At 38.1% G+C, this 19,877-nt stretch overlaps 1 protein-coding gene across 1 annotated transcript in view; it reads right to left on the reverse strand.

The window, feature by feature from the left end:
* Window positions 1–5,662: 5,662 nt before the first annotated feature.
* RFX7 (regulatory factor X7) overlaps window positions 5,663–19,877 on the reverse strand; it is a 121,569-nt gene continuing 107,354 nt past the window's right edge. The window contains exons 5-9 of the mRNA XM_039216568.1: window positions 18,178–18,294; window positions 16,836–16,920; window positions 15,893–16,100; window positions 13,188–13,483; window positions 5,663–11,731 (exon numbers count right to left, since the gene is read on the reverse strand). Coding sequence (XP_039072499.1) covers window positions 8,459–11,731; window positions 13,188–13,483; window positions 15,893–16,100; window positions 16,836–16,920; window positions 18,178–18,294 — 3,979 coding nt within the window. The 3' untranslated portion in view covers window positions 5,663–8,458. The remainder of the gene's footprint in view (window positions 11,732–13,187; window positions 13,484–15,892; window positions 16,101–16,835; window positions 16,921–18,177; window positions 18,295–19,877) is intronic.

Raw genomic sequence — 19,877 nt, forward strand, 5'->3', positions numbered from 1 at the left:
AGGAAGGGCATAGGAAGTTTCAGCTGGGTGACTGCAACGTTAATAGGTAATAAGAAGAGGTGAAGGCTGGGGAAAGAGAGAATGAATTTTTTTAAACTTTATTTTTTGGAGAGAGCAAGCAAGCAGGGGAGGGACTGAGAGAGAGACAGAGAGAAGAGAGTCCCAAGCAGGATTCACTCTGTCAGCACAGAGCCCAAAGTGGGGTTTGAACCCACAAATGGTGCGATCATGACCTGAACAGAAACTGAGTCAGACACTTAACTGACTGTACTACCCAGGCACCCCTGAGAGAGTGAATTTCAAATTGGGGGCATTTAGACATCAAGACTGAAAGTCATAGTTGAGAGAGGTCAAATCTGAAAATTTAGATTTGGAAGCCATCAGGTAGAGCTGTAGGAATGTTTGAAATGACCAAGGAGAGAGAGTAATTGAATAAAAAGAGAAAAGTCAATAATAGAATGTCAACGGACTTCTATATTAAGTAATAGGAAGTGGAAGCTGATCCCTGAAAGAAACCAAGAATAAAGAGTCTGGGGGAGGAAGTGAATCAGAATACAAAGTCAAAGAAACAAAAGAATAGTGTCACAATTATGGAATCACCAGTAATTTTTGAGATAGCCATTTCAGAAGGTAAGATTGGATTGTGAAAAATTAAAAGATCATATTCAACTAGGCATGGATTTGTGTAGGATATTTAAACTGTGCATTTCAAATATGTGAAATCCAAATAAAAGAAATCTCATGATTTAAATAATCATCTATGTAGATACTAAACAAATGTGATCAGATGACAACAGGTTGGCCTAAATTAACTTATTAAGTAATTTCTTGTTTATGGCCATATACCTAAATACAAAGTTCAGCCCTTTGTCTGAATATACATTCTTATGTTAACTCCTGATGGATGTTAGTTTGTGGCTTCAAGTACAACATAGCGCTTAAGTGCTAAAAAGAAAAAGAATTTCCCACCCTCCTAGACAGATGTCTGTCCTTTTATGTAGGACATAATAATCCTACATAATCATAGCTGATATGCAGGGCTTACAAAATATGATCATATCCTGCTGAACTTCATAAAAGATTCTGGGAAATAACTAGGACAATGATCATTATTCTTAATAAAGTACAGAAAAGGGAAAAGAATGACACAACTAGGTCTAGATCTCAGATGTTCTGGACTCCTAGCCTGCAAGCGTATGTTAAGAGTTAAGGAGGAAATGCTTATTCTAGGTATTTGAAGCAGAATTTAATGTGGGGAATTTGGTGCTTATACATAAACATTAAGCTGTGGCTCCAAAATGAATCCCAGAACAACATGGTAGTTGACCATCAAAGGAATGAGCTCATACTTGGAATTGCCCCAGAGATCAGGAAGCCAGACTGGGAAGGTGCAGATACGGCTGCTGCTGCCATCACTGCCACCACTTGACTGCATCTTGACATTCACAGAACTGGCGACTGGGCAGTGTAATGTGGTCCCTTGATATCTAAGAATCTCAAGAATGAACTCAAGCACATGGCTGCTGAAAAACTTTGTCATGGTGAACTTGTTCGCAAGGAAGTCACTGAAGGCAAGTAGGACAGCTTCTGCTTCATTTTCATCCTCCAGCTGTTTCAGGAATGAATGTAATAGATGGAATATAATTCATATTCAAACTAAACTAGGAAGAAGTAAAAAAAAAAGAAATGTAGTTTTTGGCTCCCCAGGACCTGCATACCAGGAAGAGGCTGGAACAGAAATTGAGCAAGCCAGTCCACAATATTTGACATTGAAAACTTTTTGTCTTCAAGATATTGGGACAAATAATAAACAGGCCAAAGTCATGTGGCCCACCACTAGAAAATGCTCTCCAGATGGATACCATAACACATATTCAAATAATTTGCCCAGTCACGGTTTAATTGGCAGAGCTGAGTCTTAAAACCAGGTCTGAAACAAATGACCAGAATGTTGTAATGCCTTTCATTTTGACTCGTTAATTCCCTTCAGATGTTTAAGCAGTCTATAACCCACCTAATTTTATCCTTTTTTGGGGACAGCAATGAAGCCATATTCAAATGCTGTGCTAAAATCAGAGTAATCTTTCTTAAGATCCTCTCATAATTTACCAATTCCAATGAAAAAGAGATGCAGTTTGCCATTCTTCAGGGGAATCCATGATGGTTTAGTGATCCTCATGCTAATCTAACACTTCCCACTGCTGCTGAAACCTTCTGTGGCTATGCTGGGTGACAACTGGGATTTGTGTTGAGTGACAGAACAGTCAAAATAATCAGGAAGAAAATTGCTCTGCCATGTAAAACACATTCAGGGGCAAGCAGTCAGGACAGCTTCCCTCAGTGTCCTCAGGGGCTTGGGCTCCTTCCATATTGTTACTCCATCATCCGTTGTGTGGCTTTACCTCAAAGACCAAGGGAGCTTCTAAAATTCCACTCATCACGTGTGCATTCCAGCCAGCAGGTAGGAAGGAGGGCAAGTACACTTCAAACAAACCTGCATACAAACCTTTTGATGACATCTTTTTGGCTGAGTTCTTTGTAAGTGGCTCCACTTAACTACAAGGGAAACTGGTAACTGTAGTCTTTTATGTGGATGGTTAGTGGCAAACAGCAGTCTCTGCTACAGCGACCTCATTGCATCCTGCAATCCTGTTTGAGTCTTCATATTATATTGTGTAAAATTTCAAAATGGCAGGTGTCTTCTCTAGCAACAGGCACAGAGACTGACATAGTTTAGAACCTTTGTCATTTGTTCAACAAACAGCCTAGTTTTTATTTCCTGATGAAATTTTAAAAGTGGTTTAAAAATCAATGATTAGATACACCTCTAAGAAATGTACTTGAAAAGTTGTGTGTAAAATCCAATTTTGTATTCAAGTCTTATTTCTCCCTTGACTTACAATACATTAGGGCATATATTTCCATGGGAAAAAGGGCGGAAAAGGAACTTGAATATTTAAGTTACAAAATACGGGTAAAATTCCAAAGCAACAAAAGTGCAACGTGTAAGAGATATAAGCATGGGAGGTTTAAGAGAAATAAAATCCCCACAAAATCAAAGCTAATTCTAAATTCCAAGCTGGAATAAAAATTTCAAAACAGCCACCAAGTCCAATAGTTTGAACAAATATTTGAAGTATAGCACAATGGTAAAGAACTAGGATTTCGAACCAAGTCATAATCCTGGCTCTTCCTGTTATTAGCTGTTACCCCTACCAGTTATCCCCAAGCTAAAATTCTCTCATCTGGAAAAATTATATTCTTTCAGAATTATTCCAATGAGGAAATGAGAGCATGCACAAAATACTTAATAGAAGTTCTCGTGGAAGGAAATATTCTATGTATAATATAGTAACAATCTCATGATACATTTTATTTGTAAAATTATTCCCCCTTCTCTCCAAAATCAAGTACTTTTTAGAAATAAAATCTATCTTAAAAATACTAGCCTTTTTGTTTTCCCCCTTCCATCCTTAGAGGCAGATTATAGCTTCAGGGCTGGTCATATACCTATTTAAAAATTTTTCACATACTGAAAAATGATCCCATTCTATTAAAAAAGTCATTTACAGCAGTGGACATCAAAATCAATTTCTACTTCATGTATTTAGCAAAATAAAAACTTTGGTTCTATTATGGTAATAGGTGCTTAGGCAATGCGCATTTATGATACTAATACCTGATTGTTTAACTCAGAGAGGGAAGGCAGGGAGCTAGTTTACACCAGTACACAGCTATTTCTAAATGTAGTCCTTACTATGATCCTTTTGCCCTGTTCTTGGCTCCTCAAAGTGTGAATTCTCACTTTTCTTCTATATATGGTATTGGGATACACACACACAGACACTATCTAAAATTGGTACTTCTCAAAAAACATGTAATTAGTTCTTTCCAAGACTGTCAGGCCCTCAAATGTGGGCACAAGATCATGAGTCCCTAGTATCTTTACTAGGTTACAGAATTCATTTTAGCGGTGCCTGGGTGGCTCAGTCTTGGCTTATGGCTCATATCATGATCTCGTGGTTCATAAGTTCGAGCCCCATACTGGGCTCCGTGCTGACAGATAGAAGGCTGTTTCATTCTCTCTCCCCGTCTCTCTGCCCTTCCCCTCCTTGCACTCTCACTCTCAAAAATAAACAAACATTAAAAACAAAACCTAAGCTAATTGGCTTTCAGGTGGACCTCTGATCTTGTTGCACCCAACAAGACTAAATAAGGGGTTGGAGGGTGAGGAGGGAGTGCCTAACAGGAGATTCTGATAAGGATTTTTTCTCTTTGATAAAAGGCTGGGAGTTGCTCTTACCACTTTGTTTGGGATGAAGACATAAAACTTGGGAGCTAAGGCAGTTACCTTGTGACCGTGACCCAGTAGACATAGAAAAGCAAAGCTGAAAATGATACAACAGAAAGAGTTCTTAAGAGTTCAGCATTTTTGAGAACACTGAGCCACTGAATGAAACCCTGAACCTCCTATCTTCAAAATTAAGCTAAATGTCTTTATGGTTAAGCCAGTGTTAGGTTTTCTGTTATGTGCAGCCCAAATCACCTCAAAAAACACAGTATTTCCCCCCCAGATTTTATTGGTTCACTACACCTACTGGTTTGCCTGCTCTTATTAAAACAACCTTTTTTTTTTTTTTTTGTCATCACTGAGAATCCTAAGACATCTATTTTTAAAGCTAACATCCAGGTGGTTCATTACTTTTAAGTGCAGATTGTCTTTCTTAGGATTAGTTTCATTTCCTTCATGTACTTGAGAATTTTGGTTTGCAGGCTTATTTTGTCGGGGAATCTTCTGCTTTTTTCTCTCTCCTTCTCAATTGCTAGTCTCTTCTTTCCTGTTATATTGCTTCCACAACGTGTCCAGTCAGAGCTGCAGTCCTGCAGTGATAGTGGGGTTGTCACAGAGCACACAGATGAACGGCCTGTTTGGCTCAGGTCCTGGCTACAACAGAAGTTATACAGCTCCAGGCACTGGTTGTTGCAGCTATTTCAGGAATGGAGAAACTCCATCTCAGGCCCTTATTTCATTACTCTGTAGACGTCAGGAGTTGAAATGTCTCTCTCTTTTTTTTTTTTTTTGAGTTGAAACTTCTGTATGGTCCTTTCTGATTCCATACCTATAACTCAAGTACCAGTTTTCAAGTTCAGCGCATTTTGTATTTCTTGTTCACCAAAATGTTTATGCTGCTTTTGGGCACAGTTGTGCTTTAGAACTTTCTCCACTTTTTTCCTACTGGTTTTCTATTCAAAGCTTCAAAAATATACATATCTAGGTACTCCACAGACTAGCACTTTAAAATAACATTATGTGAATAAGCAAAAGTAACGATTTTTGGGGACAACGCAAAGCTCTGTGCCATTTACCGCTCATCAGTAATAGATCCTAAGTGAATAGCAGAGTTCTGATGAATAAAATGAGATCTGTGTATCCTGCTGGATTAATAACAGAGAGCAGATTAGCAGCACTGTTCAGCCTTGTGCTGGCTTTATCCATTTCTATGAATTTCATGAGATCAAAGGAAGAATGGCATCAGGTCTGTTTGAAAATGGCACACTGCCTATGCCGGATGAATCACACAAATCACCTTAAGACCCAGTCAGTTTAATATAAAATGTTTTTAATTGCTTTTGAAAACATTTAAAAAACAATTTTTGAGCACTTTCAATAAAAAAAGAGAACTGAAATGCTACTGTAATATTCAACTACTGGAGTTTCAGCAGGTACAACAGACAACAAAACACTGGGGAAATCTGACTTTTTGCACTAAATGAAAACATGAAACAGGGCTTGTTTTTTTGTCATTTATGGTGTAGTAAAGCACATTATAGTACAAGACTATTATATGAACCTCAGATGCACTGCACAAAAAAAAAAACACTTTCCTTCTTTTCAGTTCAAAAGTCAGTGCTTATTGCAATTATATGCAAAATTATTTACTTCATGAAGTCTTATCATGATAAACAGTATGAAAAATGTTTTAAACATGAAAACAATGAAAATACTCTGAGAAAAGAACATATTCAACAATAACTAAGCAGAATTAGTCAACAGAAAAAAGTAAATAACTCGTGAATAACTATGCTTGCCTGGTTAACACTGAACCAGTTTCAATACAGCCAAGAAAAAAAAAAGTGGTTACAGGAATACCTAGTACTGTACAAGATAAGTCAATAACACTCATGCACATTTTGTGATCATGTATTAACATGGTGAAGCAAACTAAACTTAATTCTTCCTGCTGTAATATTCTCATGTAAGAGAATAAGAAATAGAAATATCTCATTGAGATCAATGCACATTGCTACATAAGACAATTTTATCTGTCACTTTGATGACATTTTGTCTTTTCATAATGAAACACATTTAAAAAGTTTAATCTGTGGACTGTATTGGTTGCATTTATCCTAAGAGATGTGCCTACCACAGGTTCAACAAATTTAGTGCAATATATGAACCCCAGAAAGTTTGCTGGACGAATTCAGCCAAATTTAAAGTGTTTGCTGCAATACTGTACAGAGGGTTAAAAATCCTCCAGTCTTTATAGTTTTATAAAAAAAGATTTCCATTATTTTTATATTAGTAGGAAGCTAATAATGTAAACAAGGGATTAGAATGGCCTCAAAATCTCCTTTTCAGAGTATCTCATATAGAAAGGCTCCCATCATTTGTTAAAAGAAATCACACAGTTTCCTTTGGGTATTGCATACTTTGGTGTGCAGTAGTGCTGTGTCTCAATGTACAGTGAAGAAATAACTAGCATCAAGAAAAAATATCTAACAGATCATTAAATCAGATAACAGCAAACACACACAAATGCCAGTAACTAGGACATATTAATATATAAACCTCTGAGCCAACCCTAGCACCGTTTATTTATCAAAATATGTTAATACCCTACCTTGCAAATTTATTGAACAATGAAACCTTATTAAATTAAACCCTTCATCACATTTGTTAAATATTCACTGATTGTAGTCTTCTGATTGGCTTGCTAATTAAGGTAAAGGAAAGCTTAGCTAGCCTAGGCTCAAGGTAGCATAGCAATGGTTTAATGTTATCTTTAAAAAGTTAATGGTGATTTTTAAATCTATTTGAAAGAAATCCTAAAATCACTCAAACGGAGCTGACCACTAGTGAGCAGATTTGTGTCAATAAGAAATTCATAAATAATTATTCATAAAAAAAATGGGAGCCAAACAGAGAAACATTTTAAAACAAATCCTGAGTGCTTCTTTTGCAATTGTGGTTATCACAATAAATAAATTAAGCATGTAATAAAATGCTCCTCTTCTTCAAGTACTATTGATGTCCCCTTTATCAGAGACCTAAAGATTTGTGGCTTCAGACCTTAGGTGGCGAAATGTTTATTTTTTTCTTTTATGTCATCTCCTTCCTGTTTACTTGGATCCCATGATCAACTTGTGTTACTATATTCAGGAGTGAAGGAGTCAGTCACTAAACTGAGGACTTAAAAAACTTCTAATTAAATCTTAAATAAAATTTTAGTATGTGCAGGTAGCCATTGTGATGAAACTAAGAAAATGCTTTTATTCCTTCTAAATTCCCCTGTCTCAATTTCCAAATAATAAAGCATAAAATATTTTTTTAACATGCTTGTACTTATTCTATTAAGTTACAATGTTTGGAGTTCTTGTGTGTGTGTGTGTGTGCGCGTGCACTCACACATGTATGCAGGTCTCTGCGTGTGTGCTGGCTCCATATTAAAATTAAATTTTAAAATAAGACTAATGCAAGGTCACAAATATAAATGGCTACTAGTTTTTCCTTTTAAAAATTTTAGTGCAGCTTTTGCTTTCCTTAAATTAACATTTGATTTTCCATTATTTTCTCCTATTTAAGCCCTTCAAAATGCAGGTGCAAATGGTACTGAAGTCCCAGAAAGTCCTACAGAGATTTTTTTCATTCTACAGTAGCTCTATGCTTCAAGCCTAAATACCGATAATAACCTGAATATTATCCCTGTTTCAAAGAAGACCTTCTTCTATACAGTTTACCTTAGCTATGATTTCGTATCTAAAAGATAATGCCAACAATAACAAAAAATAGCCTATACCTAAAATCAATGGTTTCCTCTAAATTCTGTGCAGATCAACTGATGAATTAAAATGAACTTACACAAAATAAAGATCTAGACTGCTCTTGTAAAAGCTGGTTAGTCAACCGCTTACAAGCAAACAATGTGATTAAATGGGGGAACGTTGTAAAATTTAAAACCTAATACTTGTACTCCTACAGCCTACTGTCTTCAGAAACTTGTTAAGAACTGAGGCAAGTCTAACCATTTCCTACTGAAGAAGAAACCACTTCTGCAGCAAACTCTTTTAAAATGTCACAATTAATAGTAAGTGTTTCTGCTGCGGGAGGCACTTCCATTAAGACAAATACAATACATATGTCTTTAGATACAGTGTGCTACATATTATAAAACACTATTTAACCCAACATTTCAACAGTAGGATGGTCCTTGCTTTCTATCCACTCAAAACCTGATGAAGTCATAGAGCTCATGGATTCACTGCAAATTTGTTGAAATAATGGGTCATTCTTTAATTCTTCCAGTGTAGCTTCATCATCTTGTCCCTGCTGACGCCCTGGATCAAACAGTAGGTTTGGGTCTAAAGTGTTCAAATCATTGATGCTGCCTGAGAGCTCAGAAGACAACCTGATATCACTAGAGAAATCAGACGCAGTATTAGTGAGATCAGATGCTACCTGACCTACCAGCTGCTGGTTGGATTGCAAGCTGTCTCCACTCAACAGGTCTTTAACAGTGCTATTGAAATCTAATTGTTGCTCTCCGATTTCTGATTGTGCTTGATTATCTCCAGGAGAAAAACTGATCTGATCGGTGCTATTACTTTTAGTGAGGTAAGATGGTGTTTGAAATTCATAAACAGAAGTGCTGGAGTCGATCATATTCTGCGGATTGGCACTAGGAAAAACAGTGGAAGTTTCCAAAATCTGAGTGAGATTCATCCGGGCTGTGTAATTGGAGGGCAGGTTGTTCATGCCCAAACCTCTCACTGCGTCATCATTGTCAGAATCAAGTTTACTCAACAAAACACTGGTTATTTTTTTACTGTTGGTTTGCTTCTGAAGAGCATTCGGGAAAGCTGTCTGCATCATGACCGTCAATGGAACCGATTGACTTCTTTGAGCTATGTTGTTGGCACATGCATCTGTGTGAACATTTGTGAAAACGTGAACTTCTGGGGCTACTGGACTTCCAAAGGGGGTCACATTAGTTCGGGGGATATTAGATACTGGATACAGGGTGCTTCCACTAAGATTACGTTGGCGATGAACAGCAGGGCTCACGCTCCGGCATCTGAAGTTGCTGCTGGCAGATGAATTAGTTCCTTTATTATCAAGAGGGGCAGGGACCGCAAAACCCTCCTGTTTGTTGGTGTTACTTACAGTGGCACCTTGATGCTGCACAGGAGAGACAGGAGTCAAACGACCAAAATGAGTGTCATGATGTCTGGATTGAGACTGGTAAGACTGTCCAGGCACAGCAAAAGCGTGAGGTTTCCTGAAACGGTCTTCCACGAGTTCCTGATAGCTTGGGAGAATGCCATGGCCAGAAACTGATGAATTACTAACCCCACTATACCCATTATTCATCCATTCAAGCTTGGTTTTGTCAGGGTGTGTGGCCATGGGTCTTTGCATTGGTTTTACAGGACTACTTGAGATAATGCTGGCATCATGATACGCCATACTGGAGCTTATTGGGGTAAATGCAAATGGATTCCTGCATTCAACAGGGCTGGGAGGGACACTACTGCTGCAGTTAGAATGTGGAGTACCAATGGGTGTGTGTCGGCTACTTCCTAAAGCACTATCCACAGGTGTGGTCTGGGCTAGCCTGGAGCAAGGGCTCTCCCGAGACAGACTCTGAGAGCCAGCAATCATTTCAGACGTTGGAGTGGGGGTGGGGGTGGGGGTGGGGGTGGGGGTAGGAGTGGGTGTGGGTGTGTGGATCGGAGTGCCATTGCTATGGATTGGATGGTAGAAGTGGGTACTGGAGGGATGAGATGACATCGGAGCTCCTGGAGTTACTGACTGACTCTGAAGGGTCATTCCCAAACAGTTACCATAAGAATGAGAATTGTTCATTGATATCTGCTGCTCCATGAGCACCAGCTCTTCCACGATACTATCTTGTGTAAGCTCATCATCAAAAGGAAAGTAGCTTTCATTTGTCTGGGAAACAGAAGGCTCAAACTCTTTCAGTTCAGACTGTAGAGGTAACTGATCTGAAGACTGTGCTTGTATTTGATTCAAAGAAGATTCTTGTATCTGGCTATGCAGCTGCTGGGTATATGTGTCCTGTGGCATTCCTTCTAATTCCCAAACAGATTTCTCTAAGTCATTGATATCAGAGTGCTCAGGAATTGTCATAACACTGATATCTTGCTGTTGTTCACAGCCAGCAGATATAAACTCAGAATCCTTACTGACCTGTTGCCATTCGTTTGAATTAAAGCTGCCATCTGGTTTTGAATCATTGTCCACAAGAAAGACATTCCCTTCAAGTTTTACTTTGATATCTGGAGATGAAGATGGTGTTTGCTGTTCTGAAGCTGAATCACTGGCAATGAGAGCAGAATTCAAGGGTTGATTTGCCACTATGTGTGAATTGACATTTATTGATACCTTGCTAGGAATCTGAGCACCGGCTGTTGAACTTTCTATTTTCCCTGAATGTGGAACCTTTTGGTCCTTCTCAACACTGCCTGGTTTCTGACCTTCTGTGATAACTGCAGAAAGCTGTTCCACAATTGGTTTCTTTATGGGAGGCACCTGGGACTCTTGCAATGCAGACGGCAGTCGCTTTCTTGGACTTTTAGTGCATAATTTAGGGTCTTTATTTATTGAGTCACCATTAGCTGGTGAGCTGGTGCTGGTGAAAGGTAAGTTCTGAGTGGCAACTGAGAGAGTGATAGTGCTTTGATTATTGCCTGTTGAAGTGCCTGGCGGAATTTCATTACAGCGACTTTTACATTTGGTCCTCTGGTCACAGACTTTAGTTGCTTTTACTTCAGTGACACCTTCATTTGAAGGTTTTTGCACTACTCCATCTGTATTACTTTTCTGCCCCAAAAGGGCACCAGGTGTGGTTTTGGGAGCTTTTGCCCCATCAGCGTTCTCTTGGCACTGTGCAGGATGCTCATCTGAGGATGCTTCAGGCTCCATTTTTACTTCTACAGCAGATGTTCCCCCGGTGCTGCTGGTCCTAGAGCCAGGAGACTGAAGTGAAACGACAGAACCATTCTTGATCTGCGGAATGGTCCTGGATTCTTCTGTTGTTCCTGTAGCACTGTTTACTGAGGCAGAATGTTTAAGAGGGGCACTACCGTTGCTGGGCGTGAGGGATATTGCTGTCATTTTCACCACATTTAGAGAACTCATGTGTGAAGTGGGCACAACAGCGGTTTTGATGGGACTGCTAGTAAAGAGGACAGTAGTCGGGGAGCGAATGGTGAGTGCACTGGTGTTGGCTGGTTTGGGTAAGATCTGAGGGTAGCGGTGCCGGGCAGAACGATCCCCACCAGGACTGGCTGGGACGTTCTGAGGAGTCTTTGGTGCCTGTTTCACAGACTGCATGTGCTGAGTGACCACTTGTACATTGAGGGGAAGAACTTTGCCGTCAGAAGAATTCATTGGGCTTGGTGAAGTTACCAATTGCCTGGTCCGCTGGACCTGTTAAAAGGTGGAAAACAAAAAAGTCAGATTTAATGGGTCTAGGATATAAACAGTAATTCACATATCTGTATAGTATTAAGGCATTTAATAAATGTAATGCTAAAAAGAGAAAAAAACAGTTCCTCTCTCAGACTAGAGTTCTATATATACCTGTTAGATCAGGTTCTATATTATCAGACACACAAATATTATAAAAAATGCAACACAGTGCAACATTGTTATAAAATAAAAATACGTAGGGAAAACATTAAGATATTTTTCAATAAACAAGACTAAAAACTTCACATTTGTGATGAATACTTGCCAAAATAATCATTTTTAAGGAGGTTATAGGAAGAGAAGATAAAATCTTAAAAGAACATGCAATAGAAGGTATCTACCTTTGGGTCAAGAAAATGACTCACTTATCGGGGATGGGGTGACTGTTCTATAAACGTATCTATTTTGGACACTAGTAATTAAACCACTGTGAATAAGGTCTCAGATAAAACTGCTGTCTCCACAAGTTTTCTCTATAGTGAATAGCACAAGAGTGTGGTTACCAGGTATAACATGTTTTACTGACATGATGATGATGATGATAAGAAAAACAAATCTGATAAAATATCTCCTTAATAATATCAATAATAACATAAAATACCTCCTTGTTGTAGCATGATGCACTCTCATTTTAAAAGCCCCTTTATCATAACCTCAGTTATGTGAGATAGGATACTCTAATCTGTTTAATAGGAAAATAGTCTCAGAATAGCTACGGGAGACTTGTCCAAGGTCCTATGTCCAGCAAACCTCAGCCACAGGTCTACATTAAAGTGTTATCAATGTATATTACAACTTTGCTCCATCTGAATGTTAAAAAGAGGAAAAGTTCAAAACAAAAACCGAAAGAAGTTTGCAACTGATCATCGAGTCTGAGTTCGGGATGAAACAATTCTGAAAACGACTCCTCTCTTTAACATAAAGATCTGAATGGTTATGTGTGCATTCTCTCCATGTCTTAAATCTCTGTATTTTCACTTATGTTCATTATATAGCTTGTTTTGTAATCAACATCGTATGCTGTGACTAAAAGACAAATGACTAAAGCTGACTGGATGTATTTGTGCTCACAAAATCAGTCTGTAACTGAATCTGTACCTATACTTACCTCCTTCTCGTGTGCCACTTTTTTTTAAGCTTGTTTGTTTGTTTATTCATTTATTTGTTTATTTAGAGCGCATGGGAGGGGCAGAGAGAGAGGGAAAGACAGAGAATCCCAAGCAGGCTCCATACTGTCAGCATGAGCCTGATGTGGGGCTTGATCTCAGGAACCAAGAGATCATGACCTAAACCAAAACCAAGAGTCAGATGCTTACCCAACCGAGCCACCCAGGCACCCCTCATGTGCCACTTTTACTTAAACAAATGATCTCCCACCAGCCCAATGAGGTCAAAGACTATTTAATGATATTACCGGAATGGGACTAGGGACAGCTGCCACAACGATACCAATAGGCTGAGGAGAAAGGATTGCAGGATTCCCATTAGAAAGATTAGTCACTCCATTGGTTGTAGCGCCTTCTGTTTTTTTTGCTGGGGATTCTCCTGGCAAAGGGGACTGTAGTTTTTGTTCTTGCTGCTTCTTCTGAATTTTCCGCTGCAATTGCTGTTTCGCATCAATAGGAGAAGGCAAAGTCTTCACCTGAGGCTGAAAAGAATTACTCTCAGCTGTAGGTATAAAAGCAGATGGCTGGGTAATTCCTTTAATTCCTGAAAATAAACAGAAAAGAAAGCTAAAATAAATACTCTGTTTTACAGAAGGCAGTTACAACTCAATTTCTTTGAATATGCAGCCATCTACTGGACAAAGCAACCAAAACCAGCAAATTTTAACTCCCAATCTCTTAATGTAACATAAGGGTTGCACTTTCAATTTATAAACATTTGTCAATACAGTTTTAATTGACACCTTAAAATATGATTCAACTCAGGTTACAGTTTCAATTAAATCAGCAGTAACAAGATGAAGGTTTTGTAAAGAGTAGTAGCTATGACATAAATATGCAGAGGCTAAGATAAATAAATGCCAAGGGAGCAAGTTTCACATTTTATCAGATGTCAGAAATTTCCTTCTCTAATTAGAAATTCATATATTTTCATGATTTAAATATTCAGCCCATGAGGGGCATTCAATAAAAATTTGCTGAAACAAATCATATTTAGAAAAAATGTGTATAGGGAAAACAAGTCTTTAATTCTACCAGAAATTCACAAAAAGAGGGACTACTATGTTAACTGCTACTACACAATTATTCCAGTATGACACAGGAGAAATGAGCAGAGCTTCTGAATAAAACTGAGGTTAAGATATTTTGAAAATGTGTTACTGAAAAAACTTTTTAAAGCAGTAGTAACAGCAACACTGAGAAAAGACAAATGACAAACTAAGCAAGAGATAAATTTTAGGTTAAGAACAACAGATGATGTGATAGTTAAATTTTTAAAAAGCTCTCTTCACTTTTATAGTGTAGCATTACAATCATTAGAAACTAAGCTGTGATTGGTAAACACAGCGAAGAGCAAAGGGGAGGACCACGTCATCCTGCTGGTACACCTTGCCTTGCCTTACCCTAGCCTAGTTTCTGCTTTTCATCAACAGCTTGGGGAGGGGGGACAGGAAGGAGAAAAAGAAGTGACTGAAAACTCTTTCTCACAAGCCCACTCCTCAAAACCCTCATCTTTTGAGCCCCTTAGAGCCATTTTTTTTTTTGGTCTACAAATCCATCTCAGACTGTTACTGCCCCCTCTTGGCCCCCAGCCTCAGCTCTGGCTTCTCAGCACCTGCACCCAAAAGCCTCTGCCAATGGCTCAAAGCTCAGCTGTCTCCCTCCTGCCAGGGTTTCTGGACAGGAATGACTTCCAAGCAGCTGACTTACCAAAGGACATTTGTAACACAACCTGTTCTTAATATGGAGACTATATTTATAAAAAACCAAATTCACCTTCAAAGGATTGAACATTAATCATTACCAAAGGTATTTAAAAAATATGGCAGTGATTGAGAACAAAATTTTAAGAGTCTAAAAATGTTCTGAGTAATAATATAATTGCTAAAGTAACAACTTCCCAAGGGGACTACTTGCACAAAGTGAAATATAGATTTATACATAAAATTTTTAGTATTTTTGTTTAAAAACACACTTTTCTTTCCACCTATGCTTTAAATATTCATTCATCCAATCACTCAACACTTCTTTCGACCGGACTTTGTGAAAATAAGGAAGAGAGAAATGTTTTGTAGCCCATGATACCTCCTAAGTCCTCAGCTTGTTAAAGTACTTATCTGGGTATCAACAGAGGCAGGAGAAAGAGAACACAGTACGTTGAAGGGCCCATATCTTTTAAAACCTCATTTTGCCAGAAGAAGACAGTAAATGTAATGCAGCTAGCCTGGGCTTTTGAGACCTGACAAATCGGAATTCAAATCCTGGCCCCATTACTTATCTGGCCATGGACAAATTACTTAACATCCTTAAGCCTGTTCTCTGATTTGTAATATGGGAATGAATATCGCATGCCTCCCAGGACTGCTGGAGGGAAGAAATGAGGTAACATATACAAGCTACCTAGCGAGTTAAGGCTCTCCAAGCACTATCCTGCGCATGTGTAAGTGTAAGTGAACAGATTTAGGTCATATGGTTTACAATCTAGACAGAAATCATGACAAGGCTCTAGTAAGAGATTATTTTGCTCAAGTGAGTCCTCAATTGACAATAAAATGAAATGACAGAACAATTATACACCCCTCCTACAAATATGTAAATCTTCTGACAGACTGAAAGGAAAACAATTGTTAAAATTACTAACCTTTTTAAAAAGTGAAGTTACCTAAGGAACTATAATTCTGGCTGGGATAAATCTATTGTAGATTTACAATTATTTACACTTAACAATCAGAAGAATCATCTCTGGAAAACAAGTTTCACATTAATACATTTTTCACGAACTGTAATTTCCTAGAGTAGTAACAACTTACACTCTTCCTTAGGTTTATAAGGTATGACTGAAATGAGACATTTAAAAAGACAAAAGTTCTTTGACGAAACTCTTTGTTTGCTACCAACTCTAAAACATAGTAATATCTTTATCCATTTTAGCTTGTTAACGGTAATTTTGTACCTGGTGGTGCCGCTGCCATTACCGTTAGAGCTGCCATCGACTTGGTGCCTATATAATGACTTTTTACAAGGAAACGGGCTAATTCCAAGACTGTGTCAAATGGCTGGCTTAAAACTTTCTGGGCCCATTCACACACAAGACGGCAAGCAGAAGAGATAACTTCCTCATCAATATTTTGAAGCTGCCCAGAAGGTTCAGCTCCTTCCAACTAAACGAAGGAAAAAGGAAAAGTTAATATAAAAGGAAACTCAGAGAAATTAAGCTGAAGCACATCGAACACATGTATTCTTAATTAGAAGATGCAATCTATATCGGTCGGGTCAAAGTCGTATAAATGCCCTGTTGGCAGGCATAGGAGAGCCTTGCAGAGAAGAGGCCTATCCCTGTCCCCACCAGCGCACGGTTCCCAGCAGCACTGTGAATACAACATTTAAATGGTTGTTAAACATATATGAAGGCTAAGAGATATAGTGAATCTTTCTAAAAGCCTTTTCTGACATCAATAAAACAAACTATGTCACTAGCTGTATTTTGTCTTTTTTGTACTTTTGGCTACTTTGTCTTTTGTACACCAAGGCGGTATGAGATAAATATGTAAGTAAATCAAAGAGAAAAAAAAAAGACATTCATACTATATATATTACCCCACAAGTTAATTTCTCCTCTTGACATATATATATATATATATATTCTAAATATATCTTTGATATATTTAGAAACCAGTTTAGATTGTTGTTCCCCCTAATTTCATGAGCCATGTTGACACAGTCAGATATGCTAACATTTTTCAGCCACTGTTACATTATTTTTTTGTCTTATTTATTTTGTAAAAGGTATAGTTCCTGGTCCCTGGTTTTATCCAAATGAGACAATGAAGCAAGCATTTCAATGCTGAAAATAAGGTACGATTTTACTTAGTAAAAAGAAAAGGCAGAATTCTTACCCCATCTCCAGTTTTGTGAAAATCAAGATTGGGCAGTGTTGGCATATGAACAAAGGCTTTTTTCCTTAGTCCACTGTAGCAATATGTAACAAACAGTTAAGGTCTAAAGCACTAAATTAAATGAACTGCTTATATAATTAGCATTTGAGAAGTAACCATACATGACAATAAAATCAATAAGAGATAACATCTACTTTCAGAATTCTTCAGTAAGAGCAACCTTAATATTATAAAGTCAGGACACTTTCACTCTTTTCACACTGGAATAGTCTGCGGAATGTTACTGTCTTAAATGAAACAAAATGATTCTCATCTGTTCTAAGTTTTATGAATAAATGTTCCTAATAAGCTGTGCCAACCACCGGCAACAAACAGGTCAGAAGGAAAGGAATATCCAGATGGAAAGCTGGCACAGCACAGGGAAACTTTAGCCCAGGGCACTGGGACAAAAACAACTCTTAAAGAGTGTCACAAGGGCTTTAACCTTTTCAGTTCTTTTTCCACTGAAACATACAGGATTATCACCTGTAACATGCCAAAGGCCCAGCAAGACATTTTTGTTTGTATGCAGGGAACAAGGATGGCTCGTGCAACAAGGGGCGAGAGAACACCTGGAACAGCACTTCCCTTCCCGCCTTCTCCAAAGGAGCGAGCCTCTGTGCTTTGAAAAAGGCCAAGGGCTAAGTAATGAGAAATACTGTTTTTCTAATACAGAGACCCTCTATTTTACAATCTTCTTCTAAGAGAAGGAAGGACTTTATTAAATTCTTAATCTTCATTTCCTTCTGTTTGCTACTAAGCGTTTTTCTGTCACAAGAGGGACCTTTCCTATGCTCTGGCTTTAATTTTAACATGGCCTTAAATGGTTGGCTGAAAAATACTTTAAAGAGAATATAATCTTCCAGTACAAGCTCCACAAAAATTTTTCTTGCATGTTGCATATTTTGCCAAGGAGATCCCTACGTTTCTAAATTACAGGAAGAAGAGAGCTAACATCTTTCTCCACTTTTATTGATATGACTTACTACTGCTGCACTGTGGCATGTCTCAGTTAATTATTACTGCTAAAGAAAAGGAGATCAGACCAGTAAGAACGTAAGAGTGACAGAACAAGGTGAAATCTATCATACTCTTAAAACCACTATTTGTTATGTCTCTTGCAGTTTTGATATATAGCCAGGAAAATAATGTTTGAAATTATTCTACTAAGAACTTTAGAGTTGTTTATATCTGTTGACTTACATTTATTTCTAAATATAGTTGCTAGTTGAACTACAACAGCAGATGTTCAGTTATAAGTGATTACTAAAGAGATTACTAAAACCATTCTGGTAAAGGATATTTAGATTTGCCTCTTGTGCCCAGACGACGTGCCTTCATGTTTGGAAAGACATTTTTCATGATCTTTCCAAAATCAGCAGCACTTAAAGGATGGTAACCAAGATTGTCACAATAGCTCCTGCAAAAGAAAGAAGGATCGGTTTAGAGCAAAATAACTCAGAATACATGGGACAGTGCTATTTCAATACAATTTGACCACTCTGACAAAATTAAAAACCACATCTTCAATCATTTGAATGATATTCACCACAATATTCACTGATTCTAATAATTTGGAGATAACTCAGGTTTAGTTAGCTTGTTTCATCCTCAGGGTACCAATGCTTTCAACAGCATTCAAAAAACTTGCAGTAAGAGATACTGGTGGTACAAAGTTTTCCAACTACAATCCAACCCTGAATTCTGAAATGAGCATATCCAGCTCAATCAGTAGGGCTGGACATTTCCACATATGGATCAAGTTAATATATATGGAGATAATTCCCAATATATACATTATGTAAGTCAGACATCAGAAACAAAATTATACGGTTTAAAATAGAAACATGATATATATTAAAAGGGACTTTAGGCATCATCTATACCAACACTCTTATTTTACTGATAAGGGAAAAAAATGAAGGCACAGAGAGATTCCAAAGGTCCAGTGTTCTCTCTTCACCCCCACCACTTTTATTATTGCCAGGAAAAAGCACTTTGTAAGGCAGTAACTTCAAGTGGGAACAAGGAAACAAGCCAAGTCTTAACTACTACTGGAATCAGGTATTCTGTTTTTCTTTGGACATGCCAGTCATAGGTACAAAACCAATCCCTCCTCCACCAGTTCAGCAGCAGGTCAAGGCCACATCCTGTCCTGGCTACCGAGGCCTTCCTCATTACTGTTGGCCTTGGAGAGAACCATTACCTGAGAAACACCAAAGAGGAAGTCAGAGGAATTCTGAAGTAATCCAATCAAATTTCCCCACCTCACCCCTCATTTCATTATCGACCAGAGCAGTTTCTTGATGAAGTCATGCAGCACAGAGCCAAAAAGAGATTTAGGAAGAAGAAACAAAGGAAAACAATTGAAGGACTGTGAACAGGGTATAATGTTAACTGGGACTTCAGTTCTTTAAACTGCTGAATATACTGGCAACATTCCTAAAGTGACCTGAATTCAAGAAGTCAAAGTGGCAGAAACTTAGGAGGAGGTAGGGAGCTCTGGCAGCCTTAACAGACTAGGAGCAGGTATGGAGACATGGTATTGCTCTTGATTGTGCCTTTCCTATACCAACACCAAACACATTCCCCACAGTGTTGATGAGGAGGGAGAAGGGAAAGAAGCTAACATGTACTGAGAATTTCCCTTAACAGGAAGTATTAGATATAATGTTATATTTAACTTGAGACTACATGTTACACTCTGAATGGTTCAGCAGTCAAGGTTTAAGGTACAAAGTGAAGAGATGACTATTTTCGGGTGCTGACAACTTAAATGAATTGCATCAAATCATAACTATTTCAGTAGCAAGTTAAATCAGTCATTTTAATGGTTTAAGTCAGCACAGAAAGAAAAGGTAAATGAGGTTCTTTTGCATCTCAGGGACTTGTTACTTTCCTTATTCTTAATGTCCCAGCTGAAATGTTATTTCAAAAGTGTCTCTAACAACTACCTTATCTAAAGCAGTGTTCTCCTGTGACACCCTCACCGTTACTGCCTAA

This window comes from Hyaena hyaena, unplaced genomic scaffold, assembly GCF_003009895.1.
Source record: "Hyaena hyaena isolate Hyena2069 unplaced genomic scaffold, ASM300989v1 scaffold_645, whole genome shotgun sequence".
NCBI lineage: Eukaryota > Metazoa > Chordata > Mammalia > Carnivora > Hyaenidae > Hyaena > Hyaena hyaena.